General features: G+C 46.1%; 1 protein-coding gene across 3 annotated transcripts in view; it reads right to left on the bottom strand.

The window, feature by feature from the left end:
• Positions 1 to 7,119: 7,119 nt before the first annotated feature.
• LOC144096695 (mannan-binding lectin serine protease 1-like) overlaps positions 7,120 to 16,462 on the bottom strand; it is a 105,493-nt gene continuing 96,150 nt past the window's right edge. For 2 of the 3 annotated variants that reach the window (XM_077629535.1, XM_077629536.1), the window contains exons 11-13: positions 13,660 to 13,899; positions 10,522 to 10,743; positions 8,086 to 8,447 (exon numbers count right to left, since the gene is read on the bottom strand). In XM_077629535.1, the coding sequence (XP_077485661.1) occupies positions 8,223 to 8,447; positions 10,522 to 10,743; positions 13,660 to 13,899 (687 nt within the window). In that variant the 3' untranslated portion in view covers positions 8,086 to 8,222. Of the gene's footprint in view, positions 8,448 to 10,521; positions 10,744 to 13,659; positions 13,900 to 16,462 lie in introns of all 3 variants that reach the window. The other variant, XM_077629537.1, reaches the window with a different exon arrangement.

Genomic DNA, 16,462 nt, shown 5'->3' with positions numbered 1-16,462 from the left:
TGTCGAGCCACCACCCGATTTAAAGGGTTCAGCCGTATGCATCCATCCATCCATCCACCCACCCACCCAATGATCCACTTGTCCATCCATCCATCCATTCATCCACCCACCCACCGATCCGTCCGTCCGTCCGTCCGTCCGTCCGTCCGTCCGTCCATCCATCCATCCATCCATCCATCCATCCATCCATCCATCCATCCATCCATCCATCCATCCATCCATCCATCCATCCATCCATCCATCCATCCATCCATCCATTTATCCATCCATCCAAAAGCAGTGGGCTACTAAAGATTTCCGATATCTGTATACAAGGAATGTTGATACGAAATTGAGAAATAGAACTAGAAAATTGACAAGCAAATATATGGACAGCATCATCATCATCATCATCATCAGCCTTACTACACCCACTGCAGGGCAAAGGCCTCTCCCATGTCTCTCCAATTAACCCTATCCTTTGCCAGCTGCATCCACCCTTTGCCTGCAAACTTCTTAATCTCATCCGCCCACCTAACCTTCTGCCGCCCCCTGCTACGCTTACTTTCTCTTGGAACCCACTCCGTTATCCTTAAGGACCAGCGGTTATCTTGCCTTCGCATCACATGCCCTGCCCAAGCCCATTTCTTTCTCTTGATTTCGACTAGGATGTCATTAACCCGTGTTTGTTCCCTCACCCACTCTGCCCGCTTCCGATCTCTTAACGTTACACCTATCATTTTTCTTTCCATGGCTCGCTGCGTTGTCCTTAACCTAAGCTGAACTCTTTTCGTTAGCCTCCACGTTTCTGCCCCGTAGGTGAGTACCGGTAAGATTATGCTGTTGTACACTTTCCTCTTGAGGGAAATTGGTAAACTGCCAGTCATGATCTGCGAGAATTTGCCATATGCGCTCCAGCCCATTCTTATCCTTCTAGTTATCTCCCTCTCATGATCTGGATCAGCTGTCACTACCTGCCCTAAGTAGACGTATTCCGGCACAATTTCTAGGCTCTCGCTGCCAATTGTGAACTGTTGTTCCCTTGCTAGGCTGTTGAACATTACCTTGGTTTTCTGCATGTTAATTTTTAGACCCATCGATCTGCTCTGCCTGTCTAACTCGTTGATCATGATTTGCAGTTCACCTCCTGAGTGACTCAGCAAGGCAATGTCATCAGCAAATCGCAGATTATTTAGGTATTCTCCATTTATTCTTATTCCTAACTGTTCCCAATTCAGGCTTCGAAATACCTCCTGCAAACATGCAGTGAACAGCATTGGCGAGATCGTGTCTCCTTGCCTGACGCCCTTCCTTATTGGAATTTTATTGCTGACTTTATGGAGGACTATAGTAGCTGTGCAGTTGCTATATATATCTTCCAGTATTTTGACATAAGGCTCTTCTACCCCCTGATTACGCAATGCCTGTATGACTGCTGAGGTTTCCACTGAGTCGAATGCTTTCTCGTAATCAATGAAAGCTATATATAGAGGTTGGTTATATTCTGTGCATTTCTCTATCACCTGATTGATAGTGTGAATATGATCTATTGTGGAATATCCTTTACGAAAGCCTGCCTGATCATTTGGTTGATTAAAGTCTAACGTTGCCCTGACTCTATTAGCGATTACCTTAGTAAATACTTTGTAGGCAACGGATAGTAAGCTGATCGGCCTGTAATTTTTCAAGTCCTTGGCGTCTCCCTTCTTATGAATTAAGATAATGTTTGCATTCTTCCAAGCTTCTGGTACAGTTGAGGTCATAAGGCATTGCGTATACAGGGTGGCTAGTTTTTCTAGCACGATGTCCCCTCCATCCTTCAACAGATCTGCTGTTACCTGATCCTCCCCAGCTGCTTTTTCCATTTTCATTGCTTCGAAGGCTTTCTTTACTTCATCTTTCGTTACTGGCGCGATGATGCATTGCTGTGCACTGCTGTCTTTCTCATTAGCGCTCTGATTACATTGGCTACTGTACAGGTCTGTGTAGAACTCTTCGGCTACGTTAACTATCTTATCCATATTGCTAATGACATTGCCCTGCTTGTCTCTTAATGCATACATCTGGTTTTTACCTATGCCTAGTTTCCTCTTCACTGTTTTTAGGCTACCTCCGTTCTTTATAGCATGCTCGATTCTCTCCATATTAAACTTCCTTATGTCGGCTACCTTGCGCTTATTTATTAACTTTGATATCTCCGTTAATTCTATTCTATCGGTAGTGTTAGATGCCTTCATGCTTTGGCGCTTCTTAATCAGATCTTTCGTCACCTGAGATAGCTTCCCGGTATCTTTTCGAACTGTCCTACCGCCTACTTCTACTGCGCACTCCGTAATTATTGATGTCCGGTTATCGTGCATTGAATGAACATCAAGATCATCTTCCTCAGTTAAAGCCGAATATCTGTTTTGCAGCGCTATCCTAAACTCCTGTGCTTTCCCTCTTACAGCTAACTCGTTAATGGTCTTCTTCTTCGGTAGCTTCTTCCGTTCCCTCTTCAAGTCTAAGCTAATTTTAGACCTTACCATTCTATGGTCGCTGCAACGCACCCTTCCGAGGACGGCCACATCCTGAATGATGCCAGGTTTAGCGCATAGTATGAAGTCGATTTCATTTTTAATCTCACCATTGGGGCTCTTCCAGGTCCACTTCCTGTTTTCTTGTTTGCGGAAGAAGGTATTCATGATCCGTAAATTATTTCTATCCGCGAATTCGACTAATAACTCTCCCCTGCTATTTCTAGAGCCTATCCCATAGTCACCTACCGCGTGGTCGTCAGCCTGCTTCTTGCCCACCTTCGCATTGAAGTCGCCCATCAGTACAGTGTACTGCGATTTTGCTTTATTCATTGCTGATTCTACGTCCTCATAGAAGCTTTCAACGGTCTGGTCATCATGGCTGGATGTGGGTGCGTAGGCCTGCACCACTTTCAGCTTGTGCCTCCTATTCAGCCTAATTACTATAGCTGCTACCCTCTCGTTAATACTGTAGAGCTCCTCTACGTTGCCAGCTATATCCTTATTAATGAGAAAACCCACACCTAGTTCTCGTCTATCCTCTAACCCGCGATAGCACAGTATGTGTCCGTCCTTTAGTACTGTATACGCCTCACCTGTCCTCCTAACTTCGCTAAGCCCTATGACATCCCATTTAATTCCCGCTAGTTCCTCAAACAGCACTGCTAGGCTAGCCTCACTAGCTAAAGTTCTAGCGTTAAACGTTGCCAGGTTCAGATTCCAATGGCGGCCTGTCCGGAGCCAGAGATTCTTAGCACCCTCCGCTGCGTCACAGGTCTGACCGCCGCCGTGGTCAGTTGCTCTGCAGCCGCTGGGGACTGAGGGCCGAGGGTTAATTGGTTTGATCATAGAAGGTTGTGGCCAAGTACTACACCAGGGTGGCCAAATCCTGCTCTGGTGAGAGAGTGCGTTGTCGGTTCTGGTCACCGAGATAAGGCCGCACTCCAGGCCTGGTTATGCAATTCCATCGACACGCGGATTTTTTTTTTAACCCGGTGGAGAGTTGCGCGGCACCAGGATTTGAACCCCGGTCCTCTTGCACGCGAGGCGGATGTTCTACCTCTACGCCATCGCTGCCATAGGATATGGACAGCAATAGGGGGCAAATCAGCAATTATGGGTTAAGAAAAAGGTTAAAGAAACAGAGAGAGCTCCGTGGAAAATAGGGATGCTAGCGAAATCAGCACTGGGGACATACAGAATTTTAAAGCAAGAAATTGCCAAAGAAAATATGATAATTGTAGGGGAAGCTCTTTGTTGTTTCAGGCCAGGACGGGAGTTTTACGGACTAAGACATAGAGAGTCAGGTACCACGAGATAGACACTTTGTGCGTTGCGTGCGGAGAGGAGGAGGAAACGGCTGAACACTTGATACTTTTCTCTATAGGGCTTCACCCTGCACTGGAAAGCAGCGGGGCTGATTTATCCAAGGCATTGGGGTTTAAGGACAGTGAAGGGAAAGTAGATTTTAAGCGGGGAGAAGTAACCAAGCGAAGGTTATCTGATTGGTGGCTAAAATCAAGAGAAGAGTAAAATTTCATAAGTCATGGCTAGGTGTTTTGAGCCACCGCCCGATTTGAAGGGCTCAGCTGTATCCATCCATTCATCCATCCATCCGTCCATGCGTCCTTCCGTCCGTCCGTCCGTCCATCCGTTCGTCCATCCATCCATCCATCCATCCATCCATCCATCCATCCGTCCATCCATCCATCCATCCATCCATCCACCATTCATTCATTCATCCATCTATCCACCTATCCATACAATATCCATCCATCCATTCATCCATCCATCCATCCGTCCGTCCGTCCGTCCGTCCGTCCGTCCGTCCGTCCGTCCGTCCGTCCGTCCATACATACATACATACATACATACATACATACATACATACATACATACATACATACATACATACATACATACATACATACATACATACATACATACATACATACATACGTCCGTCTGTCCGTCCGTCCGTCCGTCCGTCCGTCCATCCGTCCATCCATCCATCCATCCATCCATCCATCCATCCATCCATCCATCCATCCATCCATCCATCCATCCATCCATCCATCCATCCATCCATCCATCGCGATTGCAGTACGACGCTCCTCCGCTTCATAGTTAACACAAGAATACAGTAGGTCCACGAATTAAGTAGTGCGAGGTAATAAGGCTCCGTTTGGAATTCTTAGACAGCGCAGGTCTGCTGTAGTAGATGTAGGTGTGTGTGGCGTTTTTTGGGGCCCAAAGGCGGAGGATTTTACTGAATCGTCATTATAACGCTACTCTGCCTGCACATCAAGGCAACATTTCAACCTACTGTATCCTTACATTTTCTTCAGCGATACTCTGACCAGAAAATTTTCTTGCTTGGTGACCACAACGACTACTACCCCTGCGATCTTACCACCACGACCACCTAATATTTCGACTTGAGGAAACTGCTCCAGCCCCAATTCGCCGGGAGGTCCCGAATAGATACAAAGAACAGTGCTAGAAGAGTGTACTGTTGCCGTTCCTGACTTGGTAAGCGCCTGTACACTGCAGTGAGGCGACATGTGGACCACATCAAACCTCCCCGAAGTCTTCGTAGAGCACTTGGAAAACTGTGAATGTTGCAGCTTTGCTCCTCGGGTAACAGGGGAGCCTTGAGGTTGAGCCGTCGCTGAGTGTTCGCACCTTTAAGGACCCTCAGCGGAGACATTGGAGTCATTTAAAAATTCCATTTATTGACTTGTTCTGCTAGCAAATTTAAAATAAGTACACTAACAGAAACTATTGCAGAAGAATAGAAGTTTGGGCACGTTGGTATGGTGTCATGGTAAATCTACCAGTGCGAAAGACGGCGACGTGAAAGGGGACAAAACAAGCGCTCAATTTATTTGTTTCCTTTCACGTACCCGTCTTCTGCGCTGGTAGATTACCCAAAGTGTTGTATTTACCACGGTGCTTGTCTTCGTAACTATGGTGCCTCTGGACAGTTTGCGTGCATGTAACCGATGTGTATTTGTGCAAGTATTTAGGGCTTTGGTCCTTTGATGTTTATAGCACTTTCAGTGCAGTTGCCTAAAAACTGCTTTTTATGTGAAGCTGAGGACGTGTCAAATTGAGTTGAGGTAGTTTTCCTGCCTGTCTGCTTCCATGTGTTGGGGAGTTGAAGGAAATAAAGACGATTTGATTTTAAGGAACCGCGGCAGCCGGATGGCCTATGCGCTGGGCGGCTGAAAGCAAGTTCACGGATTTTTTTTTTAATTCGCAGAAGCCATATTTTTGAGGAAATGGAAATTGGAGAAAACCAGTGCCCTAGCTATGTTACTGCACGTTACCGAACCAGTCAAACCAGTTAAGATTATTGGGGACACTGGAGTGAGATATCTTTTAGCCCGCGGTGCTTGTTTTGAGGGTAATTCATTATTAAATAATCATGAGTACTTAGTTTTAGTATGCGATAAACGCATCATCCGAGAAGGTGAACTCTGCGTGGATAAGAAAATTATAACGCATGAGCAAATTATTTTTCGCGAAGTCAGCATTACGTAAAAAGGTCCAGAAGGCAAAGTTTTTTCGCCAATTTATTCGTTTTGAACACGACGAAGTATTGAACAGATCATTGCACATACACGCGCCCTGAAGGGCGCACAGAACACAGTGAAGACGCCGCAGTGCCGTGCGCCATGTAAGGACACTCCCTTGAAAATTGTACAAAAGCAGTCACAGCATATGCTGCGATGGACACCGTGTGTTTTACTCCAACTGCTGGGATGGTGGCTGCCGCTTTGTTAGGGAGTTCCCTTAATGTACACGTTCGCAATACATTTATGGTGAGGCTGAGCTGCCCACTTGGGACGAGGCATGTAGCTCAGCTTGAGTTTTTTGCAAGGCCAAATGCTTAAAAAATCTTTTTAGAATAAAAACGAACGCTTACTTAGCCCCCCCCCCCCCCTCTCTCCCCACCCCAATCCCCTTTGCTCGCCCATTGCTTAGGCGCGCAACAAGGACGTGACCACAGTTTGCACAGTGATTACCCACTACCTTTTCTGGCTTGGATCCTATTGGGAAAAAAACAGAGCACCTTAAGACATGCATTCTGGAAGATATAACGACACAGCGCTGTCTGCAACTAAAAGCGACTAATCATGTATTCTTAGAAATGAAGCAACATACAAAACTGGACTCATTATTTATGTTGCTTCATTTCGAAGAAGACATGATTTGTGGCTTTTAGTTGGAGACAGCGCTGTATCGTTATATCTTCCTCAGACCTTGCCTTAACGGACGCTATTTTTTCCAAATATGAACTACCAACTAGGCCGTTCGACCGCCCTTGGATTCTATTTTGTAGCCGTGCATTGCTTCGGGATTTCGTCACTGGCAACCACTACCTGTGGCGTCAGGGTCGGCAACTGCCAAGCATTGTCGCTCGACAGCTGCAATATCGCTGGTAAGAGAATGGATCGGGAAAAAAGAGAGAACTGAAAACTGCGAGGGGGGTTTAACCAGGCAACGCCCGGTTGGTTATCCTAAACGTAGGCAGGGAGATAAACGGGGCAAAAGATGAAAGAAATTTTCAGCGTGTGTAGGTCAGGAACAGAATCCCCACATAGCAGAGCTAATGATATTTTCGCAGGTTTTTGATTGCTACATAGCACAACGCCGGCACTGAGGTCGTACAACCGGAAAGCGTCGGCTGTGCAGCTGTCGGTGCAAAATAGGCTGTTGAGCGCTCAGTCATTTAAATGACATCCCCAGCTTCACTGTCTCGCGTAGGACTAGAAAGCACAGCACATTTTTCAATACTTGAAGCAATTGTTTTCGGCACTCCCTTAAAATATATACTGTCAAGAAAGCGCGTGATTTAGCACAAACGTGAAGTGATTTGTTAGGATAAACACTATAGGTCCTCCGGAAAAAGGTCCGTCGTCTGTCGAACAGACAGAGGCTAAAACCCGCTAGACCTAATGGTTCATAGAGATGGCTTCCATGGAGGTTCGCTGCGTTAAATAAACTGTGCGCCGCACTTTTTATTCCAATGGCGTCGTGGGAGAGATTCGGATATCACTCTGTTTCCTTCCGAAACAACTGAATTCGCACATCCACTCCGGGCTTCCAAAATGCACCCCTTAAATAAAACACGCACAAAAAAAAACGATTGTGTGCCGAAGTAAGCGCCCGACGGCTACATTGAGGATACGTTCATGCAACGTACGGCACTTGGTGTGTACGGACTTTTTGAGTCTGCCTTTGGCGGCGACGTGTGTGTGAGTTAGTCCACGCTTGAGAAAAACAGGCGGTTAGGGTGGCAAGTGGACCGGTGCCGCATGACGCTTGTGTGAACTCCTTGTTGTCTAGACAAGCAATTTTATGGCAAACTCCATGCATCCAGTCCATGTTGACCATTGTTCCTCCCTACAGACTAGCTTAAGTATCGCCGGACGGTCGCCACACGCCCTTCTCTCCCAATGGCAGCTCCTTTACCGACGGAGCGGAACTAGCAGTCACAGCGTGCTCATGTGAGCATCAGTGTTGAGTCGGGCCCACGATTTGCACTTTGAGTGTAAGTAATGAGTGCGCTTGCGCGTGTGTGAGTTTGTGCTTGGTTTCGAGGTGTGTCCTCTGTCCTGAGAAGAGCAGTTCGACCCGGGCACTTCCCCGGACTGACTGGGGTTGTCGACTGTTCTGGTGCGTGTCACTCGAGCAGTGACCGTCGCAGCGAGGGCTCGTTCAGCTGATGATGCTCTTTATCCACCCGTGGAACCTGTTCACTTTAGTATAGAAGCCATAGCTGCCCTTGGAGCCGCACAGCACGCTGTCGCCCCAGCTGACGATACCCAGCAGGTACCAGCGGCTGCCACGCTCAGCAACCAAGGGTCCCCCACTGTCGCCGTCGCAGGCGTCCCGCGCCACGCCGCCCGTGGTGGCGCCAGCACACACCATGTTCTCCGTCACCTGCGCATTTCAGGCCGCACTGCGTCAACCGAAGTCGGAGTGACCGCAGCTGCGAAAGCCTGTTGCTCACTGCTTACCTAATGTGGTCTAACGTTAAGTTATGTCAAGGTAGACTCTCGTTAAAAGATACTGTTTAGACACCCATTCCGGACGACCTCCCCCCTGAAAGACGATAACCCGCATAAGTAGCCACATTCCAACTTTCAACAAGTCAATCTGCAAAAGACTGTCTCATAACATCGCCTAGTACAGCAAAGTATTCCGCGAAGAACTAATCATCCATTCAAAATCTTAGGCCGCCTCTGCTTACCTTGTGTCAAGTTTATTTATTTCCTTCAGGATGTGTCTGTGCTTTCGGTCGCCAAAATTGTTATGATTACTGTTATTCATTATTCCTGTTTTCTCTTGTCTTTCCTTTTGTCATACGTATCTTAAGCATATATGTTTTCACTGCACTTCACCATATATCATATCAATCCATTTTCGCGCATAAGTTTAACTCTTACCGCTTTGCTCTACCTGTCTGCGTCATGATTCATGCGCTGCAATTCTTCCCGCAGTTACTCTGCAGGACAATGTCATGACCAAATTGACGTTACTAAGCCGCTCGCTGAAAACCATTTTTCTGCGCTCGTCCCAATTTAACGCACTGAATACCGTTTGCGTGCACGCTTCACACAGCTGTTCAGGCCTTGTGCGAACTTGCCTCACATCCTTGCTGAATCTCATTTTGAGTAATTCCTTTTCACCTCTGGTCTTGTACGTCTAACACACATACCGACCTTTAGTGGTTATGCCTAGATCCTGGAATTGTCTACATGACTTGTTTGGCACTTCTCCTGGGGTGCGAGACCAGCCAAGCACTTCTTGGGACCTACTGTTTTTTCTTTTATTGGATCGTGTAACAAATCCATCAGTAATCTTTGAACACGTGCCCACTAGGAAAATGAAATTGAAGTTTTTTTTTTTCAAAACTGCGCAGATGGGCTTAGCACAAAGTGAGGAAAATTCTGGAAAAATAGGTGGAGATGGCACATGTAACGTCTTTTAGTCGAGCATACACAGTCCGCCGTTCATCCGTGTCCTGCATTGTTTTCGTGTGGTCGTTTGTCTGCACTGCCAAAACAAACGACAATTACCGGGCCTAATCTCTCTCCCTAATAGGGAATAAACCAGTGTTGAGGGCAACCGTCTGGAATAACTGGTGACATTTCAGGTGATGCTCTCAGTGATTTATTGCTAATAGACGACCGAACCCAAGGTTGTAGTGCAAGATCAAAAAACGCGAACTTGTTTTAACGAACGGAGTTATCTGGCGCCTGTTTTATTTGTTTCAGGAGCCGTTTCAGAATTCGTTTCGTTTCCGGGGAGTTCCACTGCACAGACTTGAGGTATTGTGTGTATTTTTTACATGCTCAACCTTAATTCAGCCTGCATTACGTCTTTCTTCCCCAACAAATCTGACAGTGCAGCTCCATAGCACATTCCGCGCCTCCGCACAGAGAGGTAATGACAGTCTAGGGATTAAATATTTACTTATTATATTTAAGGCAACTCTAGAGGGCAACTCTAGCGTGATCGGCTGCGGAGATAGCCTAGTGATCTCGCGCAGTGGCCAGCGCAGGTGGTCTGTTCACGCAGCCACGTGTTCGGATTCCAGTCGTGGCAATATTTATTTCATTCATTTATGGTTTGCCCAAGGTCATCCTCAAGCTCCAGCATCCCACAAAGCTATGAGCCGACTGGACCTCGTGAAGTAGTGCTTTCGCACTAAAATCCTCTACGCAGCTAGTGCAAATGCTCTTATTAAGTTCGTCGCACGAACTAGAATGCGATCGGCTGCACGGCAGTACTAATATAATTAATCGTTCGCATCGCGTGGCGCGTACTTCACTCCATTCAGCTTGGACTTACGGAACTCAAGCATTCGAAGTACAGCCGCAAAGACGGGTGCTCTCTGCACACAGCTCTACGGCAGGAACACAAGGAATTATTGCTTGGGTAACGAAGAGAGGCAACACGCTGAGCGAAACGTCCGCACTCGAAAGCCTCGCTCGAGCAGTGCGGGGCTGACCGTGAAGTTTGTGGAACGGCGGCAGGTGTCGGGCGAATGGATGGGCACCTCCACTTCCTGCAGGCGGCTCGAGGCGCGCTTGTTGTTCATGGTGCGGCCCCAGCCGGACACGAACGCCTTCTGCTTGGAGCGCAGGAAGAACTCCTTCTCGATCTGGTCGGACTCCCCGAGACACACGGGCGATATCAGCGTGCTGAAGGGCACATGCTCGGCAAGCTCCACCTGCGACGGCATCCATAAGTATGGACAGATGGACTCGATATTTTTTCTTTACATTTCGTTATCCTGCCCTTAAAGCTTAAACAGTAGTTTGGAGGAATTAAGTTTCTTAAATACAATTTCTGTAGTGTATTTCTGGACGATATGAGCCTCCCTCTGGTATGTGCCTATCATTATAATCAACATCAGCAACCTGACGATACCTATTGCAGCACAAAGGTCTCTCCTATATCTTTCCAGTTAATACTGTCCTCTGCCAGCTGCGGCCACCCCACCCCCGCATACTTCTTAATCTCAACCGCCACCTAACTTTTTGCTGCCGCCTGGTACGCTTGCCTTGTCTTGGAATTCTGTCAGTTACTCTCAAGGACCAGCGGTTATCTTGCAATAGATCACATTCCCTGCCCAAGCCCATTTCTTCCTCTTGATTTCGACTAGGATGTCATTAAGCCGCGTTGGTTCACTCTCCCACTCCGCCAGCTTCTGGTCTCTTTACGTTACGCCTATCATTTTCCTTTCCATAGTGCGCTGCGTTGTCCTTACCTTAATCTGAGCTCTTTTCGTTAGCCTCAACGTTTCTGCCTCGTTGGTCAGTACCGGTAACTTAGCGCCAAAAGGTTCAAATTTGTTTACTTAATTCTTAAACTCTCTTTTTAACTACGGTATTATGGAATTTACCCATTCTTAAGTACAACTTATAAATGGTTTGTGGATATACCGATTTTCACTCATAAAGGCACTGCCATATTTCCCTTACCTGTGTTTTAACGACCAATTTTTCAACGGTCTTTTACAGCCTTATACGGTGGACGCAGTCATGTTACCTTCGTTAACACTGAACCCTAGTACCTGAGAGATGGTGATCTTGGCGGCATCAACACCAGAACTGATACTGCGACATTCTATCAGCATATGCTTGTTACTTCAGTCTTATATGAATCATTCGACTAGGTATATTTTTCGTGCATCCGCACATTCTAAGCCAACCTGATCCCGCTTCAAAGAATAGGGCATTGCCCTTTGAATCACTGTAAAGTGAATCCATCCTGATTTCGGTTTTGGCCATTCTATACGCATTCATCGTAGACTTCTTTCCCATTGAGTTTACCCACTTCTTACACACTCTATATGAGTTTCCTCAGTGCCACTTGATAGCAGGAAATTCATCTCAGACGAAAAACATTTGCATTTTTTTCGCATGCCAGGCGATACACACGGTTCGCATAGATCCACTTGAAAGAGGTTTTCTTTATATTCCAGAGCATTTAATATTTAGAATATTTATTTGCTGAACGACTTTATTGCACACGTAAACTTTACTTGTGCGCTCACTGAATCAAGAAGAGTATGTCATTCACAAACTAAAAATTAAAAACATGATGGAAATCTCACCGAGGCGTTCAAACTGAATACCGCAAGAAGTGGACTCTCCACAGTAGCCTTTTCAGGTGGCCAGAGTGTTCTTGGGCAATAATTAGGCAGCATATGCATTAAAGTCTCACATGTGGCACATCTTGTGGCTAGCTGCCTGAAATGCACTTTCTTTCAGTGCGTGAAATGTAATCTTCAATCCAGCGTTAGGGATAATAGGAGAACCGTAAAGAAAGCGTCATAATGAACCCGACCCTGTCTATGAGCTGCTTTAACATGGCAGTATGGGAGTCAGTGAGTAAAAAATTATTTAGTTAAAATACAAATACATATTAATACCACAGCACTGTTAGGGTAAGCAGCATATTGTAAATTATGCTTCAACAACCTCGCACATTGCTACGAATAGTGCCATTTATCCAGCGCGTCAAGGAATACTCGATTGAATTGAAAGCTCAGTGGTGATCTGCAAAGGCGTGTGCAAAATTATGCGACTTCGAGCTGTTCTGTTATGACTCCTCTTAAATTTCAGACGGGACTGAAGTATGAATCGAATAAGCTGTGAATCATATAGACGCACTGACTCGGGCGATTAAGCGACTTGCGGAATGTTTGAACGAGGACAGCGAAAAATAAATGTGCGTTAAATTCAAACTTTGCATTCAGTATAACAAGGGTATCAAAATTCAAAGCACCCGAGGTAAAGCATTAAACTATTAAGGAAAAGCTGATGGAAGGAAGTGTGAAATAATCGATTGCGCAGCCGGAATAACGTGAAAAATACAAAGACAGTTTGCAACATGTACGAGAGATGAAAGGCTACAGGCTCGGGAGTAATGCTGTCGATATACACGGCTAGGTCTCGAACGCGATTTTTGCTTATCACACGCACTTTGGCACATTGATGCAGACTTGATCCCGGTGCACTATTGGAGTGATTATGTGCTAATAATCTGTTTCTGCATATCCGCAAATTATTTAACAGTCCGGGAATCCTTCATGCCGTTTCCTTAAGCATCTTTTGCCTCAATGCATGGTGGAGGCATGGATATCACAAGGCTATGAAAGGGGAACGCGGACAAATGAAGCTGGGTATATCTACCAGGGGAGACCAAGGCGACGCAAGGCATCGCTGGGCTCGTGCTAGCCTTTCTGCGTGACGTCCGTAGGGCATCGTTATCCATATCAAGGACAGGGACCTAATGCTATTGCGTTTCTCTTCGCATTCTTTCCCCTTTCCTTCCGTGCATCAGCTAAGTAACCACCATCTTGATTACTATAGTCAAACACCATGCTGCGCCATGCCACACATCGACGTGTGGTCGAATCGATAGTGCATTGGAGGTTCCTCGGTTTACTTAAGCGATTACGCTAAAGGCGCCAAAGAAACAGCACGTGCCCTCCGTCACACAAAAAATGTGCATCAAAACGTGAGCCTCAACTTTGCGTTTATCTGTGTGTTTCATCAGATGGTGGCTGCACGCTTTGTTCTGCTCTGGTGTACGAATGAAACGGCTCGCCCAAGCAGCAAAGCCTATAAGGAGTTACCAGGGCGATGTCGCTGTCGACGGTGACCAGGCGGTAGTTGGGGTGGATGCGTATGTCACGTACATCGGTGACCAGCTCCTCTGGCTCCACTTTGTCCACGTACAGCTTCCCCAGTGCCACTTCGATTTGGGCCGTGCGAGTGCGGAGGTTCTCCACGCAGTGCGCAGCGGTCACCACGTACCGTTCGCTCACCAAGCTGCCGCTGCAGAAGGCGTCACCGCTGCGGTACCGAAGGAGTGCCTGCGGGAAACATGTATCCTATATTGAGGTAAACCTTGAAAAGAAACAGCATTGGCAAGCAATGAACCACGGCCTCGCAGAGTGCTGGTGCTGCCTCAGATGAACTGTGTGTGGGTCCGGCGCCACACAGTTCGAGACCGGAGCAGAGTTCTGCAAAGGTTCTCCCGTTTCAGGGTCTCTATTGTACTTCTTTTGACTTAAGCCTCTCATAAGGTGTCACTGTTTAAACAAATCAACACATTTTAGCCTTTTCAAAGCACCAGTTATCATCGTCATTGGTCTAGCTGCATCAATCCATTACTAATCCCGCTCATGTTGCATTTCAGTTATCCCTGTCACATTACTTGAAGAAAGCAAATGCTCCCAGCACCATGAAAATAAAATCCGCGCTCATCGGAGCCGCACCAGACCTTCTGGAAATCACGGAGGAATGCATCTTCAAGGAATGTTTCTGGTATCACGGAAGAGTATGGACAATTGAGCATTTATTTAGCGGTCACATTTGTGGATAATGCGCCTTGCATACAGGAATTGGACAGCATTCAGGTCACATGTACAAATGTGGACGCAGAGCGTGAAATGAGTACGAAAAATTCGCTTTCAGCAAATTTGCGCTAGTGCCTCACGCACGTTTGGCTGTCTAAAACGTGACCTGGAAGCTGCGAATCTGAACACACACACTGGCAGAACATTCATTCGGGCAAAAATGCAACACGCGACGTCCAGCTGGCGCCCATCACAATCATAACCCGTCGCTGACCTTGACGCTGTAGTTGTTGTAGTGACCCTGAAGGTGTAGTTGAAAGATCGCGCCTCCCGATGCGTAACCTCCTACTACTCAGTAAAAACAAGCGCCATAGCAATAAAACCGTCCCTCTCATCGTTCCTGTCTTGTCGCATTACATGCTGCCGCTGTCTTATAAAATATTTTTAAATTCATCAACACATAAGAGATTCGAAACTTGCTTTAACGTAAATTATATCCGTGATGAACTAAATGCCCAGTTTTCGAAGTGCCAATTCCTTTCACCTAATTTGTGCCCATTAGCTAATGAATGTCATTTGTTTTCTGATGTCATGCATTTTTGGCTGCGCTTATCTTTTCTAGTATCTTTGTACTTTGTTTTTGTAGTCATTGTATATTAATTTGTGTATTTATAATCCTACCTACAAATTTCTTCTCATTGCAGGCTAATTTTGTTCTAGCTCTCAATTTGTGTGCTGCCTTCCGGCTTTTAAGGTAACAAAAAATGGAAGTAAATGGAAATATAGTGCCAATGCTACGATCGAGCCGGCATATCTAAATGCCGAAGTATAAAAGGTATGCATGCCTGAAATACACTCGGAACCGGTGTACCGAGGTAAACTTAGCAGTTGGGGTCAAGAACCCTCTTATTTTAAGGAACACCAGTGACTTACCATTCAAAGAATAATTAGCCTTGACGTGCGTTTCTCTGTCTTCCTACCGAAGTCATGGGATTCTGTTTTAAGGAGCCTTTCAAACTGGCTCCTTTATGTTCTGTTTTTGCAAACTAAAATATTTGCAGCTTTTTCTTCTGCCCACCCGTACAGCTCAACTGCATGCAGGAGTCCACAACAACCATGATGTCGGCGTCATTACGAGAGCTGCTTGCAAGGTTTGGAATGAAATGCGTCAGAAATTTGGGCTACGCTCGAAAATCAAGCACTTTAAGCAAAGGCACAAAAAGGAAAAACACTGTCTAAACAAAAACATTGCTAGAACACAATGTAGACATAGACGAGAAAAGCTTGCATTTCAGTTGCAGAAAGGAAAACCTAGCTGAATGCAAATGGTGCTGAGACTGCAAGTCTGTGAATGCTTCGCACAAAGTTGCTGCATGGCTGCACTGAAAGGAAAACTAAAGCTAATTAGAGAGAAGCATTCGCAGCTTTTGGTGTCTAGTTGTGGTAACAAAGGAGCAAAACAAAAGCTCCTCTTTGTCTTGCACATTTACCACAAATGAGGTGCCACATACGTGCATGATAAAAGCGTATGGAGGCATTGTAGCGTCTTGGAAACTCAGTAGTAGGCTACACAGTGGCGAAGACCGGCGTGAAGATGTTGCGCGCCTTCCGCACTGCAAGGTATACCGTTGCGGCGAAACGGTTTTGACGCGGATCCTGATGTACAGTCTTGGTCATAAGTCTTAAGGCCACAGCATCCAGCTCCAGCGAAATGAATGTTCGTAGAATTCTCCTTGTAGCGGATCATTCAAAGCACAAGCCAAACAGGAAGCTTCTCTACCACAAGAGGAAACCTTCCGCTAGCATTTCAAGGTCATTATGTCTTTAATCCAGGCGTAATGACTCTGTTATGCAGCTGAAGCGGAAAGTCTTAAGACTTTTGGCCAAGACTGTACATTGCCTTCTTGCTCTAAGACTGCAGTAGTTCATCTGGGACTGAATAAATTTGCTTTAAAACCTAGAGTATCGTGGAAACACTCCATTGATACACGTGTGAAGACTATTCTTATTTACTGTTTATTTATTTAACATGCAGAAATCGGTTGGTTTGGTCAAGTTCTGCTTTATGGGTTTTAAC

This window comes from Amblyomma americanum, chromosome 7 (assembly GCF_052857255.1).
Source record: "Amblyomma americanum isolate KBUSLIRL-KWMA chromosome 7, ASM5285725v1, whole genome shotgun sequence".
Taxonomy (NCBI): Eukaryota; Metazoa; Arthropoda; class Arachnida; order Ixodida; family Ixodidae; genus Amblyomma; species Amblyomma americanum.
This window is presented reverse-complemented; position numbering and strand designations above follow the sequence as displayed.